Source organism: Talpa europaea (assembly GCF_964194135.1).
Source record: "Talpa europaea genome assembly, chromosome: 11".
In the NCBI taxonomy this organism is placed as follows: domain Eukaryota; kingdom Metazoa; phylum Chordata; class Mammalia; order Eulipotyphla; family Talpidae; genus Talpa; species Talpa europaea.
The window spans coordinates 78,134,084-78,150,690 of NC_140078.1; the positions used below are offsets into that span (position 1 = coordinate 78,134,084).

Sequence of the window (16,607 nt, forward strand, 5' to 3'; positions counted from 1 at the left end):
GAGAGGCTGCCAGTATTTGCTCCTAGTGAGGCCAAGTAAAAACTGCCTTATGAAGCTTACTGATCTCCTAGGTGAGCAACTACTTCATGCAGCTCCACCATTATGAATCAACCAGAGGCAAATGGATCCTGGCTTTGAGAATGCTCATAGGAGTCTTCTACCAGAATTGAGCCTTTCCCCCCTGGCTGGCAGAACTGTGGACATACCTCTGAGTTGTACTTCACGTCACTTACACATCTGCATCCCTTGTAGGAGGTTGGTGAGTGGCTAAACATGCAGTTAGCCAAAGCTGCCGATGGAGCTGTCCCAGGTCTACTGCCTAAGATTGCTAAATGATGGATTAAATGACAAGGTGAACAAGAGTCTGTCAAAGAAAAGTTACCGATGGGGTCTCATAAAAGAATCTACACTCTATACTCTCTTACAGGACAGTTTGCCTCCTCCAGGGAAAATGTGCCTATGGCTTTCTCTGGGGAACCTCCAGTAACTAGCACCAAACCCCATGCACAACAGGGAGCCCAGAAACAAGTCAAATGAGTGACTAGCCCCTACTCAAGACTACCTTTATTACTTGTGATAAAACTCACAGGCAAACTCTGAGTATGAACTGGTTTCTTTGCCTGAATCTGAATCTGTGCCTCTGTTCCTCAATCTATGGTCAACTAGACCCTTTGTTTCATCTACTCCTGTGTTCACAGGATGGGAGGCAAGATACAGTCACGATATTCCTCTACCAGTCAACCCTCTAATAAGAAGCCAAAGACACACACATTCCATGCCAGCTTTGCGACTGCCCAGCACCCTTGAAAATTTGCCAAAACTTTAGATCTGTTTGCAAGTATTAGTTAAGTATGTGTATAAAACACCTGTCTCCCATGAAGTTGAGCTCTGTGACTTTTCAAAAATATTCACAACTCCTCACCCCCCATCTTGTTAGCTTCAAGTATACAAGAAAGATGCTTGGTCTCATTTTTGCTTTGTTCTCATTTGATGCCATCTGTATGTAGCTGGGTTTTGAACAGGCTATAATGAGCCATTTAGAACTCTGCCAGATTCTGCTCTAGCCTACTTTTCCCTCCCACTGTTTTCAGCTGGTTATCCAGCAATGGTAAAGACACTCAGAGGTGCACAGTTATTGAGTGTCCACTACAGGCCAGGTGCAGTGCCTAGCACACTGCCTCCGTCATCTCATTGCCCTTTTAGAAAATCACATTGCCCTCGAAACTGGGCAGCCCTATTCATTTGATAAGAAACACCATCAAATTGAGAGCTTGGTACCCAGACCATAACTCAGCATTCACACACGCAGGAGGACAGGGGAGGATGTCAATGCCGTGCCCAGGTCCCTTTGCACCATTGCTGTATGCTCCCCTCCAAGCTGGGGGTGCAACTTGCCATTCTCCTTTAGAGAATACTCCTCAACTATGGGAACTGTTCAGCCACCAGGAAGTGAGAGTAGAAAGCTTACCTCTCCTCTGGGAGCAAGAATGTGAACACACATCTCCTTAGCTTCAAGTTAAGACAACTTGGACACATTACTTACTCCCTTCCCCCAGAACTTCCTTGCAGGACAAGCTGAAGCTATCCTCAATGCACCCTTACCTGACTCCCTCCCTTTTCTTGTCCTGCACTTCACTAGTGGCACCTGGGAACACTTCTTTATTATGTCACTTGCATGCAAATCCTTGTCTCAGAGTCTGCTTCTTAGGAACCTCGCCCAAGACAGTACTTTAAGAAAATCAGAAGAAAACTGCCATTGCCAGTAGCTGGGACAGCAAGAGTGACAAGGGAAATGGAGGCCTCTGAGCTCAAATGACCATGAAAAGGCAACACATCACAGCATTCAGCCACAAGTCTTTGCTAGAAGACACTGATTTAGTCCTTTCAGCGTGTGCACTCTGATGCGTGATGTCCAGGATGAGATGGCATTTTGAGGTTTACCAGATGACCCAGTGGCATTGCTCCCAGCTTTCATCTCTTAATCCAAGAAGCAGCAGAGATGCCTGCTGTATGCAGGTGACGTAGAGCAGATTTATTGCTCTGATTCGGGTTTTTCTGTCCACATTTCTGTTGGGAATCTTCCAATGGAAGGTACTTATGAAAAACCACACAGTTCTTTAGCACATGATTTCAATCTCAACTCCAGGCAATGTGAAATGTCTCAGAGGTCTTGCCACATCCACAGTTTATACACAGCCCTGCCAGCTGGCTGGTCTGATGACACAAGATTTCTCTGGATTATTTCTTCCACAAGTCTTTTTTGAACAGCAAGTTCCAAAGTACAGTAAGATATTTTTCTTTAAAAATTTGTATGAATGTACATGTATTTCCAAGGTTTCAGACCAGATATCAGTGCTTGAGTGAATTATATAACTATTTAATAGAAATAATAAAACATTGATACAAATATAAAGACATAATCAGTATAAAAGGCTTATATTTATAAAAATACTTTTAGGTAACAGTTTTCCCCTGAGGGTTGACCACGCATGTCGCATCCATAAATATTGCTTGGCTCTGTAGTTTGCTTTCCAGAGCTCAGAGTTCATCTTGAAAAGGAAGTGGAGGTGGCTCGAGGCATGGGACCTGGCCAAAGTGGCTGCCTCAGGTGGGCACCTGGGCCTGAGAAAATGAGGAAGAGAACAGCATCACTGGGGCCTCCGAAAAATCTGGAGAAGATTCTTTCTTCCAAATATGGAAGATACAAAGATCAAGGACAACAGGCGGAGGTTAGGTCATGAGACTGGCGTGGTGGGTCACTGGTTTTTCTGGGCCCAGTCCCAACTGTCCCCGTTCTCTTTCCGGTTTTTCTCAGCTTCTATAATTTCTTTGTACCTTCGGCGGAAGAAGCCCAACTGAAAGGCAGAGAGAGAGGAGAAGCAGGTTAGACATGCTGGAATCTGTCGTTTTTACCCCAGGGCAGCCTGGCCTACGTGGAGCGTGGCCCACATTCAGAGTACCAGGAGGGGTCAATGGAGAAAATTCCTCGGCACAGACCGATTTAGAAAAAGCATCACGTGGAGCCTCTTTTTAATACGCATCGACCTCCTGTCCGCTGCCTTCTAATAACTTGTTCCTTGTAAAGTGCTTCCGGCAGAGTGTTTCCCAAGCTGTGTGCTGGGGAACACTGGTACTGAGAGTTATTCAAAGGAGTTTGGGAATAAAAAAGGTTTCATGGCTAAATGCGTTTGAGAAACATTCATTCTTTCTTTAAGAGACTCACAGCATAGAGCAGTGAAGGAGGTGAGAGATCGAAGGACCCAATGTTTCTGGATCTTAATCAGCTTTTGAGAAACCTATTACTACCCTGAGAGATATTAGCAATTGTGGAGTGATTTGATAATTACTGCTATCACGTAATCTGCTTTCGATTGCAGGCTGCGTTTGCCTTGCTGTCTTCTAGAGGGTTCTCTGAGAGCTGTCAGCCTAAGCCGCAGGGGCACCACGGCCCGCAGTGTGGACTTCCTAGGACTGTCTCCTCCAGATCCAGGATGGCAGTTTCCTTGATCTTAGTTCTGAGACAACCTTTCCTTCTGATGTCATATGGCTTTTCACAAACAGAAAAACCAGTCTAGCTTTTTCATATAGTCATCACGGACCGGACACTGAACGCATTTTTGGTTGCACAAAGCTGTCCTTTCCTCCTGTGCTCAGCGAGACCCGGTATCTCTGTTACCAGACACTCCTCCCTACATCTGCCTCTAAACATGGCCGTCTGGAGGGGGTGTGCACATACTCCAGCTCCTTCTCTCCTTGGCTGTGACAAGCCTGGGGTGCATGTGGTACTGAGCTTTCCCAGGGGAGCTTACCTACAGTGTGCACTGTTTGATAACAAACCCTTCATTGGCTTCATTCTCTTCCCCCTCTTGCTTCCCTGCTCCCCTATCAATATTTCCTGATGCCACCTTGCCCCAAAATGACTCGCCTTCCGAGTCTCCCTTCCATTCCTTGAATAAGGAACTTCAAACAGACACACCTATTTGGTCCGCTGCCAGCAGCGCGGTTGCACGGCAGGTTCATGGTGTCACTGGACACTGTTAGACTCCCAGAGTTGTGCTGGAGAACCTACAAGACTCGCAGTCTCTGCTGCCCACAGCAAATGCATATGTAAAAGCTGCCCCAAGTTGATCACTGCGCTAACCCAGTTCTCATGGGCATATAAAACTTCTGCGTTATCTGTGTCTTTGTCTTCATGCTCCTTCACCCTGATGATCAAGAGCTTGCCCAAAGCAGTGGCAGCAGGAAAGGCGTCAGAATTGCCTCGCTGCACCATCTTGTCACCTCCTAAATGGGGGCTTAATGGCCTAGCCAGAGATGAGACCTGTCAAGTGAGCCTCCAGGAAACACCTACCCACATTGCCAAGGAGATCTTGAGCATTCATTTTGAGTGGAGTCAGCAAGGTTGATGCAGTTTGAATGACTAGAAGGAGTCGTGACTTGCAAGGGCTGCCAGTTCTGAGCCTCAGTCCCTGTGGCCAGTTCCATAGGCAGCTATCCAGTTCCTAGTGCTTGCAGCTCAGCACAAGACCACTTTCTGACACCTGCGTTTCTCTCCTCAAACACTACCACTCTCTCCCCTCTGCAAGGGATGTGGAAAGAGGCCTTGGCCTGAATGTTCTGGATAATTAGCAAGAGGTCTTTGCAGCCCTCAGAGTACACCCGCAGAAGGCCAGGAAAGCAACCTAAGACTTAATGGAAGTATCTAATTAAGAAGCTACTGCTTGAAAGGTCAACCTGTAAAGATAAATGTGTGGTCGACTGTGTAAATATGACCTTGACCTTGTGTGCTCATTTCATACTCTGACTATAGTGTGGAAAGAAGATTCTTCAGCAGATAACACTGTTGATGGTGTGACATTTCAGTAATTCCAGGTTACTCATTTTTAATTCCAGAGAAGTAAGAGGTATTTCCTGTGACACTACTCAGGCAGAATTTAGCGATGGCTCCTTTATTAGCTTTGTCTGGGACTCCTTGAAGCAGGATTTGGGCTTTTAGTCCCGAGCACTCAGCATCTCATCTGTACTTGGTACCAGCAACAAATTGCAAAAAAATGCCTACAATCCTTCATTCTCCTTGCTTCCAAACCCTCTACGATGTGACTTTGGAGCAATTCCCATCAGGTGGTAGGATCTATCTCCCAAACCTGAATCTGCACTGTGACTTGCTTTGAAAATTGGACGCCATGGAGGTGATGCTGTGAAAAGCTTTTTCCTCTCACGTGGGGTGGTGTCAGTATTAGGTCTGAAGATCCCTCCCCATGCCCAGCCCACCCTGGGTGCGGCCTCAGTGCCGGTAGAGGTGCTCTCAGAAACAGCTTCATACTCCGCTTACGCCAACACAGCAGGGTCTCAAGAGCCCTGTTACCAGCACAACCTGGGTGTTGTGTATTGGCTGAGAAGCCGGACTACCACAAATGTTTGTTCTCTTTGGAGCCCAAAGACCATTTCTTAATACACAATCCATTCCCATGACGAGGGAGTGCCCGGTACAGTAGAGTGGGAGGTGCACTGCACATGAGGGAGCTGCTCACATCCCAGATAACATTAAGCAGGCAAATTTATTATGACTAGTTCCAGCAGATGGCGGTAGAGTGTCTCCTTCTAACAAAATCAGTCAATTTTTCAGAATTTTCTGACAGATGGAAGTAAAGTTTCCGGTGGAAGGGGCACAGGGCCATTTACTAATTTGCCAGAGGTGCCATATGGTCTGCCTGTGACTGCGTCAAATTGATATATTATTTCTTACATAATTAAAACAACTATTTCAGAAAAGGAGGCTATCACCTTTGTGCTTTTGTTTAGAACCTGGTTTTGGCTTTTGATAATGAGCCCACAGACCAGGGCTGGGTTTACCAAGCTTGTGTACTTTCTTTGGTCACCCAAACACCCGTGTCCTGCCAGGTCTGCCCAGTGCCACAGGGCCTGATCAGGGGGGCTGTACAGAAGAGACATGTCTCAGGGAGTCCGAGTCCTAATGACTACTCACACTCCAATTAACTAGCCCAGGTCATGTTCTGGCTCAGAATCCTGTTGCTTTCTCCCAAGGGACCGACGACATTCTCAGACTGTTCCCAGCTCTGAAATACAGTGACTGCTTTTTCTCTTGGTCCCCTATGCAGACTTGGGACTGCAGCCCGTGGGGCACCCAGCTGTGTGTTCAGGGCCCACACAAGACACAGAGTCCTTGCTCCATGACAACTTTTTGCAAAGAGGTTTTGGAAGACTGAACTTTCAATTTTTATGTAATGTCTATTACTTCACTATAAAAGCATATTAAAAAAAGTAGATTAAAGATATATTATGAAGGATAAAGAATGATAATGTTCTATAAATTAGGATTACTACAGACTTCCAAAACTTGTCTCCCCGGCAGCAGGCCCCCCGTGGCACACACCTGCACTCACTAGCATTCATAGTTACTGTGGGAAGTGCTGGGCAAACTTATTTTTGCTGCCAGCTAAGCCCATACTGAGGTGATGGGAAACGCTCAGTGATGAGTTCAGCTGGATCCTCAGCAGCTCCACACTCAATTCCAATCCAATGGAGTCAATGTTTTCCTGTACTTTTTTCTGGAAACTTCCAGGGCTTGCTTTGCCACTTGAGGGGCAAAAGGTTCTGTTTGTAACTATTCTGTCTGTAGCAGAGGAAACACTCATGGAAGCTCTAGAGAGGAGAGGCTCCCGCCAAGCTTTGCTCAGCTGCAAGCCAAGGGAGCAGTGCGCCTTCTGGCTTCGTGTCTGTGCTGGTCCTGGTCAGGGCTGCAGCCCTGAAGACCAGCTCCTTGAATCCTCCTGACAAATTTACACAATTTTCTGATATACACTTTCATCAAAGCACTGCCAGAATACTCCCAGGGAACCAGCAGATCTCCCCCAAATAGCCCTAATTAGGGAAGAGTTGCAAAGGCATGGGGCCTAAGAGGAAATAAGGCCTGCCAAGTTTTGGGGTCTGTGGTCCTGCTGCACCAGCATTCTTCCCAGCTCATTTTGGGGTGAGTGAAGGGCTGGCGACGTGACTCCATGGGGTCTTCACCCCATGGAGTGAAGCTCCCTCATCTCCTCCTCCTGGCCTTCAGGTTGTCTCCTGATCAGCCATGCCAAAGACCTTGGACAAACTCCTTCTTTGGACTAACTCAGGGTCTTATGTTTATGGATGTCTTCAACGACTTTACTATTTATACAGCATGTCTCTGTCTGGGGATGTCGACAGCACAACATCAGCCCAATATTTACTTCCAAACATAAATAAGCCCCCACTGAGTCTGGCACATGGTTTTAATTGCAACAGTGCGAAGGATGTTTGTGTGTGCACGCACACGCGCCTGTGCTGGGCACTCTCTGTTTCTTTGAGCTCTCCTCCAGAGGACCGACCTCAGAGCCTGGTTGGAGGGGAGGTGATAACCTCAATGACCCCTGGAGGGGCTGCCAAACCTTACACATTCTCTGAGCCATTTCACAGATTTATTTTTCTAAGAGTTTCTGCTTGAGGTCAGAGTAATGCTCACAAATGAAAACCAGGAGCCCAAAGCCAGCTCTGAAGCAGCAGGCTCCTGGAAAAGACCCAGCTGACAGAGGGTTCAAGGCGGGCAGCAGACACACGCAGCCTGGCTCTTTACTTGAGAAAGGAAAGCGCTAGCAGGTCCCAGGCCTTCAGAGAAGGGCCGGTCACAGGCTGCCGGGCAGTGCCAGAGGCCCTGCCCTTTGCTCCAGGCTCTCTTGGTTTCCACCAGGAGTGAACGGGGGAGAGAGGAAGGGCTCCTAGGCTGAAGCAGTAGAGGAAGACACAGAGTTTTTCTGCTTCATTGAGAGGTGGCCTGTGTGTTTTGGCAAACTGCACAGGGCAGGGGGAGAGCCATGAGGAGGGCGTGGAAGGAGAGGAAGGAGAGAGAAGCCTGGGGCCCGAAAAGAGGCTTTTTCTTCTCAAGGAAAAACTTGCCAGCATCTTCTCTCTCTTACAACTGTACTCAAAGGCTGGCTTAAGGAGTGGAAGGAGCACTTCTTAAAGGTGAACGTCACACGGGAAGAGATTCCCCACTCGACCTCTGACAGTGGACCTTTCTCCTCAAAGCCAGCCTTTAGGATTGTCTTAAAGAGGTAGTGGGCGCAAGCCCAGGCAGCCTCAACCCCAGGCAGGAGCTAAAGGGAAAGAGAGGGGACTCATTTGGATTTCTCTCCCCTAAAAGAGTTTCAGATTTCAAAGTTTTCTCCTGCATGGTGGTTTGGCAGGCTACTGTAATCCTCACACATAAAGTTTAAATTATGGCTCCCAGTGTCTGCTAACATCCCGGCTTTGGGAAAGCTGATTAGGATCCATTTCAGTATGAAGAAGGGTCTGGTTAGCTCAGGGCCCTCATTGTGGATTTTGCACTGGAGCCAAGGTCTGCAGCCGCCAAGCATGAGGGAGTGACTGGGATGCCAGCGGGCGGGTGTTCCGTGGCTCGGGGTCTGCCCAGAGTCAGGGGCTGAGCGAGGAGGCAGCTGAGCACCAGGCAGCGAGCAGGCAGTTTGTGCAGGAAAAGGCATTTGCTGAGCCTAAAGGGGTTTCTGTTTTAGACAAAGAGCAGATGATGGGTGGGTGGGTGGGACCACAGTGATGTGGGGCTGGTGACGCAGGCACCCCCACCTGACCAAGTCCTCCTCACTCCTCAGGGTGTCTTGGCTTAGCCACTGCCTCTGCTTTCCCCAGAAGCCTTCAAGATGAGGGCTCTGTCGGCTCCCCCTGGCCGGCTCTCCCAGGCCTGGCCCCAGAACTCTGCTGAATAGAGGCACCCGCCATCTAGCAAGCATAAAGTGTGCTCACCCAAGGCCCAGGGGCCACAAAGAATGCACTGGCACAGCCACTCGCTCTGTTCTATGTTCAGCACCATGTCATGATTTAGGTCAACATGACAAATATTTGGGTACAACCATTTTTGGTTCGCGAACTCCAGGTAGTAACAAGCAGCCCCAGGTAGCGAAGTAGAGCTACTCTAAAGGCAACACTGAGAGAGGTGGTTCCAGAAGGGCAGAGGCCGCCTGATACCCACCTGTCTTTAGAGGCCCCAGGAGAAGTGTCTCCTGAGCAGCAGTAGCCACTGAATACCACTTGGTGGCTTTTCCTTTGAAAGGAATGGAGGGAATTATAGAAGAACTATGATCAGCCAATAGGTCATAGACCATTAAGACTTCCCTGTGTAAGTCAAGTGTGAGGCTGGACTTTAGGTTCATTCATAAACAGATTTCTAGGCACTAGGCTGTCCTCAGGACATGGCTCTCTATTCACTACACTGAATGCATCCTTCTGAGGAAGCAGGCACAGGAGTCAGAGTTGACCAGTTTGAAGTTGAAGTTTTAGAAATATGTGGTCTTCAAAATAATCCGACATTTCATTTGTCTTTTCCAACTGCCTGTAAAGTCACCATATTTGCTTAGCTGGGTCGATCAGATTCTCTCCCTGCCAACTCCCTGCCTCTAGCCACAAGTGCCAGGAGTGGGCATCTGACCTGAGCTAAGTCAAGCTGCAACACACGGAGGCATCCAGTGACACAATCAACTTTTCTGCCACCTCTTTAGTGATGGCAAGATCTCATCTGGGTCAAGGTCCAATGGTGGCCACAACCCTGCCATCTCTCCCAGCCCATGGCAGAAGGCAGGTCTCCTTTCTTGGGTCCTGGCTCTTTGGTTCACACACAGTTGGGTGACCTCAGGGTCCTGGCTACCCCATGAAAGTCACCTCCTGCAATCACATGCTTTAAACAAACACAACTGAAGCAAAGCTAAGCAGATGACAGGTAAAAGAAGGCAGAAAAGTGCACAGGAGATGAAACACCCCCGAGGAGCAGAGCCAAGTGGGGTGGTCACAGGAAGGGCGTGCATGCCATGAGAGAAGGGGGTATGGTTGCCACGGTGGTTGCCATGGTCTCCATTCTCTGTTCCCTTCAGTATCACATACTAGCCATGGAGGATGGTGTGCCCTCTCGTTTCAAAAGTCCATGCAGAAGGAAGTCACACACATGCATGCACATACATACATGTGCGCACGCACACACATGCACACATACAAACCCACAGCCTTTACTGTCTTTTCAGATCCCAAACACTGAACTGGTTTTGTTCTCCACCCATAAACCAGAGGCTGTCTGGGCAGGAAGCAGAAGAGAGAACTAGAAATCTATCTGGCCATGTAGATTAGACAAACAACAAATTGGCAGGTTTTTGTTGTTTTTTTTTTTTTTTAAAGATAATATCTACCGTTGGCAAATATACAAGAAAATGGTTATTTCTGATAAACTTCTTGTGGGAGGGTGAATGGGGAGGACCTTTCCAGAGGGCAGTGTGCAGCATGTAATAAAATATACATTTCTAGAGTTTTATCTTAAGGATACAATGAAGGACTTGTGCAAATAGTTGGCTCCAAGGGTGTTCACTGCAGCACTATTAAGAGAAGCATGAAACCAGGAGTCACCTAAGTTCTAGCGCCTGAGGACAAGCAGAGGAAGTGCAGATACCTGCAGCCTTAGCAGTGCTGGAGACAGGCTTTGCCTGATCTGAGAAAATTAAGATGCGAAATAGTAGCCTGGAAGTCTGGAAGATAAACTGTCTTTCAATGCATGTGCTCAATAAATTTTTCTCCCAATGCCAGACATTTTTTCAGTTGAAGCACTTCAGAACTGAAAGCAACCCAAAGTGCAATGGTCAATCTGGGAAGTGTACAATAAACACTGTTTTTCCTGTGTCTTTAGACTTCTTGGACCCCCTAAAATATATTTACTCTATTTTTCCCAGTTCATTAAACTCATTGCTTTAAATTTAGAGATAACCAACTATATTACCAGAAAATTTACCATATGATTAAAAAACAGGGTGATGTTATGAGAACGCCTGGCCCGTGGCGATGAAGCAGAACAGAAGGTCAAGTGGTGGCGGGTGTGCTCCACATGGTGATTTCTGGGATTTGCATTCCTGAGGGCCTCGCCTCTTCTTTCTCTTATTGATATGTCACTACCTATGATCAGTAAGTAGCCACTACTTTGCTATCCCAAAGAAACAATTTGGATTTAAAGCATCCATGCAAAATAATGTAAAAAAACCCGGAGCACTGGAAAAGCAGGGCTGTGGGGTCAGGAAGTTCCAGCTATGGTGGCTGGTGCTGTCGTAGGAGCTGGGGACAGATCTGGATCCCACCCATCTGGAACCTCACTGTCCAGTGGCTGAGACAGACTTCGTCTGATAATGACCCTGTGCCACTATTGGCCAACATGGAGGCTCTGGCGTAAAGAAGCTTCTCACGTCCCTGGGAGGACAGTGTGAGACAAAGAAACCACCTAGATGTGGGGTGAGGACACCCCTTTCTCCTTAAGACAGTGACAAAAGGCAAGGCGCACAGGATGAGCAGATGTCCCCTGAGGAAGGGGGCAGGGGTCACCTTCAAGTGAGCCACGAGGGGCTGGGAGCACGGACAGTGATGCCACCCAGGTGGCACCCTGGCTGGTGGCCCATTCCAGGCACCAGTCTCCTGGGCACAGACTCCTTTTCCAAGTGGGGAAAGAACAAAGAGTTTCCCTGCGGTTTCTTTTCTGTATTTTCTTCAAGTATAAGTAAATCACCCCAGTCCCAGCAGTTGCTCCTCAAGTACCTGTTTTGGTGTTAGGATCCCACTACCCCTGTGTCAGGACTGGGGGTGACACTGTTAGGGCAGGGAAGAGGGGAGTGAGATTTTTGCTTCCTCTAAGGCGACTCCATCCTCAATCCTGAATGGCCTCGAGAGGAGCCAAAATTCCATTAGTTGCCTCAGAGGGACCCTCGGCCGTACCTGCTCCACGAAGGAAGTCCCGACAGGAAGCTCTTCCAGGGAGAACCGGCGCCCATGGTGGGGGCCACAGACCTGCTCTCACCAGACTCACCTTCCAGAGCAGCACAGCCAGCAGTAGGAAGATGAGGATTCCCACCAGCAAACTGATGGCGATGATCCAGCCCACGACGTAGCCACGGGGCTCCAGGTTGTGCAAGGCCTCGAAGACCACCTGGAAGGCAGAGCCAAAGTGAAACAGTTTCCCAGATGGAAGCTCACCTGGGCTTAACATCTGAGCCAACGAAAGAGATGTGTTCAGACTCTTCAGTTGTTCCTAAAATATGGGCTCTGTTGAATACTTTCCTGGATAGATGGATAGGTTTTTTCACTTGGATCTGAAAAGGCACTTGACATCCAAGCCCCAGTTCTGAAAAGGGTTGTAATGATATACCTGATTTAAATATCCTGCAGTGAACACAAGTTGGTGAAAAACTTAAAGGTATACTATGTTCTTGTGTACATCAGATCACAAGCCTCCCTTTCATGAAGGTTTGTAACAAAGAAGATGTGTCTTCCATAGAAGACAGGGCTTCTACTCTGGGTTTGACTCCATGCATGACTTAGTGTTTGGTTGATGAGTGCCAGTGCCTCGTAGAGGGTGGACTTCATGGGGTGGGGGCACAGTCTGCCAGGGGATGCATCGCAGTGCCTGTCACACTGACGCCACTCCCTCAAGGAGTTGTGCTCTGCTTTCCAACTGGAGCTATATGCAAATGCAGCCATGTCTTGGTTAGGCAAATTTTCACGACTTTGAAAAAATTTTCGGGGGAGGAAGGGAGAGGGAGAGTTAAGAGCAAAGAGGAAAGGAAGCACCATGGATCATGATGGTGGACTAGGGGTGATTTGTGCATAATTGAAGCACACAGCTCACTGAATTTCCATAAGCTGAATGCTAAATGCACCTGGGTAACCAGCATGCAGCTCAAGACATGACTTGACCAGCTTCCCAGGAAAGCTAAAGCCACCCTCCATCAAAGGCAATCACCACCCTGACTTAGAACAGCCTAGATTAGCTTCACCTACTTTTGTCCTCAGTCTAACTAGAATGAATCATCACAAACTACTGCATCTGGCTGAGGTTGCAGCTTGTCTATTCTCATTGCTGCATAGTATTCCACTGTGTGAAATCCCCACAATTTAATTATCCAGTCTATCTGTTTAGAGGCTACTACAAAGTATGATTTACAGATAATAGGCAATCTTGAAGGAGGAATACTTGGGGTGGGAGGTGGTGGGACAGAAATGACACTGAAATCCGTCCTTTTAGATCCACTACTTTCCATCTGGTTTAAATGAGAGATTCTTATCTTTAAAGACAGATACTAATGTCTTTAGGTTTTTCCCCTTGAAGGCTGTGGATCAAATTACCTCCCACATTCACAATCTCTATGGCTGAGCGATGCAAGCTTGGGCAACCAAGATGCTACAATTAGTTTCCTCCTCTGTGAAATGGGAAAAGGGGAAACAAAGGAGTTTGGTGAAAGTACCAGGCTTGAGGTCCCAGAGTAAAAGTCTGCTAAGCCTTTCTTATTGACGATGAATTGCTGGGCTAAGACCAGCCCTTCACAGTCTCCAGGACACTGCTTGACCCTCGGTGTCTGAAATCTGCATCCTGGCAAAGCCATGCTGGAGGACAGAGACCATAAAGAGTATCTGCTACAGTTTAGTCTATATTCCACAAGAATGCCCTGTCACTTCTGGGAATGTGTGCTTAACCTTTGATTATTTTTAATGATGCTGCTCATCTTGGCCGTGTGCTTAATGCTCTGGCAGAGCTGATTCCTGCACATCACTATTTTAATAAACTCACTTGTAGGGGATGATCTGAGCATCCTGTTGCTCTGAGAAGGCACATCTTAGATAAAAATGCAACGGGGGGAACACAGCAGGGACTACATGCAGAGTCAAGAAGTACTGACAACCAGGGCTTGGCTTCACCACCAATGAGTTGGAAGTTCCTGGTGAAGCTCCTGACCTGCTCAAAATTTCTTTTCTTTCCATCCTCTGGTTCCCATCCCTAGTTATGCCCCAGTTCAGGCTCACTCTTCTCTCAGCAGTGCTATTTCAGGAGCCTCAGAGATGCCTCCTTGCAGTAAGAGTTGTCTTTCTAGAACACAGGTCTTATCATGTCACTTTTCTGTCGAGTGTTCCTTTATATTGAATACAGTCATGTGGTACTTAATGATGGGGATATGTTTTGAGAAATATGTTAGGTGATTTTGTTACTGTGCCAGTATCAAAGAGAGAAATTGCACAAAGTGAGATAGTGCAGCCTCCCGCACATGTAGGCTACACCATCAGGACCACCTCTATATGTCTGGGGTATGGCTGACCAGCATGCTGTTAAGCGACACATGAGTGTATACAGTTCACAGTACCAGGCTCCTTTCAATCTAGTCTCTTCCCAGCCCCCTGGAGCACCAGTGAGCCAATGAGAGTCCTCTCCCCTTATGAGACCTGTGGTCACCAACCTCTCAGCAGGCTGCTCTTGACACCTAGAAGGTTCATTTTTGTCTACTTCACAAACTCCAATGTTGCTCATCTTAAAAATATTCACACACTTCAATCCAGTCATTCTGAATTGAAAATTTACTCAGTCCAGAAACATAAAATACAGAAAAAATTTTATATTCAAAGATGTTCTCTGCAGAATTATTTGCATTAGTGCAGAATTAGAAATAGCTTAAATGTTTGACAATAGAGCAAGAAAGAAGTAAATCAGAGTCAATCACAAAGTGGAGTACTACAGAGTTATTAAAAATGATAATGATAAATCTGGCTGTCAAGGTATAATTTTCAAAAACTTTAAATCCAAACTCACACAAATATACAGCAAATACACGTGAAAGATTTATTTAATTCATTATCAAGGGTATCAGCAGGATGGCAAAACTAATTCAAAGAAGGATCTCAATCTTGATGAGGATCTGAATATGTCTATACATACACATACACATACACACACACACACACACACACGATGAATGCTGAAATCAGATACAAAACTGGCTCTACCCTGCAGGGAAATAGGCAGGGATTATATTTTCTGCCAGACCGCAATTATTTTCATCTTTACTGGCAAAGGTTATTTATAACTTATCAGGCTTCTATAAATTTATATATAATTTCACAGAATCTGGACTATAGACTTAGGCGGGACTGTCTAACCAGTGCTTTTCTCAAACTTTAATGTGTAAGGATCACATGAGGAATCCTGTTATAACGTGGATTCCGAACCAGTGAGTCCAATTCAGTTCTGAACCTGAACTGATTCAGAATCTGAATCAGTTGGGGCCTGAGGTTACATTTCAAATAAGCCCCTGATGTTGCTGGTTCAAGGACTGCACTTTTTGAGAGAAAGGGGCTAAGAATGTTCCAGTATGCTACTGAATGAACACACAGCCATCTTTTGTCTGATTCATAAGTTTTACATCCTTTTACAAACATGTTAATAAAATGGAGAAATGATACATATTATTAAAAGAAGCAGAATGACAGTTTAATATCTAGAAGACTTCAGTTTCATAGAAAATGGTAGAAAAATTTAAATAGGTGGTTTCTGACATTATGAACATTATTTTTCTATTTTCTATTAAAATACTTAAAAATATAAGCATTTTAAAGCCAACTTAAAAAAAATTTGAAAAGAGAGACTCTGCTCCAACATCTCTTCTAAGACGCCTGGCCCACTCTTTCCCTTCTCAGCAGAATGAATCATTCTCTGAGCTTTTTTTCCTCTTTCAGCAGAGGAAATCATCTCCAGTGCCCCAGTGCAAAGAACAGAGCAAGTGGAGATTCTCTGGCTGTAAAGAAGGTGGGCAGCCATAGTCCCACCTACTCACACCCCCTTCCCAAGCCTACCTCTCCCTCCCCCAGTTCCAGCTGCCCAGGGCCACTACAAAGGAACCAGGACTCCACAAAGTTTAGTTTTAAAACCATAGTTGAGTACTTCAGAGTCCCAGCACTAGGTCCTTCCTCTGTGAGGTAGCGAGATATCAGGATCTTCCTGCCTGTGACATCAGGATACTGTGAATTCTGACAGAGCAGAGGTTTGAATGAAAGTTTTCCTGTCACCTAAACCAAGGGAGTGATTCATTTTGATGCTCAAATGTACAAATTAATAAATTCAATGTCTTTCCTGCTATAATCTTAGATGAAGCATGAATATGATTCAGTCTGCAATAAAAAAGATGATCGGATTTGAAGCTGGAGTCCTCGGTATGTATCTCTTCTCTCTACTTCAAAAATATACTTGTAAATGCTATTTCTTTTGGAAAAGTCCTGTCCAACTATCAGTCTGTTTGTCTGTCCATCTATCTATCCACCCACCCATCCACTCAAGAGTCTATCCATGCATTCAACAAATGTGTACGTAGCACCACTATATGCCAGGCACTGTGTGGTTCACTGATGAATAGAACAGGTAGCCTTTGCCTCATAAAACTTCTAGTTTGTTAATAATACTGGCCAATTAGGTAAATAAATGCAAAATTATAAGTCTGGGGAGTTCCCCCAAGATAAGAATAATTCTGAGATAGGCATGGCAGTCAGAATGAGTTCCTTGAGGAAGTGTTTGAGCTATGGATTAATGCATAAGAAGGTAACCAGTCAAAAAGTTTGAGGGAACATCATTCCAAGGAGAAGGAACAGCATGTGCAAAACCCCTGTCAGGAGTGAGCTTCACAGGAGTGAAAAATTGGCAGCAGACAGAATGAACAAGAAGCAAAAGGAAGATATTCAGGATAAGGCTGGTAAGACAGGAGGTGGGGGAGGCCATG

At 46.3% G+C, this 16,607-nt stretch overlaps 1 protein-coding gene across 1 annotated transcript in view; it reads right to left on the reverse strand.

Moving 5' to 3' along the window:
* Positions 1-2,756: 2,756 nt before the first annotated feature.
* ITGA9 (integrin subunit alpha 9) overlaps positions 2,757-16,607 on the reverse strand; it is a gene marked incomplete at both ends in the record, with an annotated part of 284,025 nt that continues 270,174 nt past the window's right edge. The window contains 2 exons of the mRNA XM_084248287.1: positions 2,757-2,855; positions 11,882-12,001. Coding sequence (XP_084104413.1) covers positions 2,757-2,855; positions 11,882-12,001 — 219 coding nt within the window. The remainder of the gene's footprint in view (positions 2,856-11,881; positions 12,002-16,607) is intronic.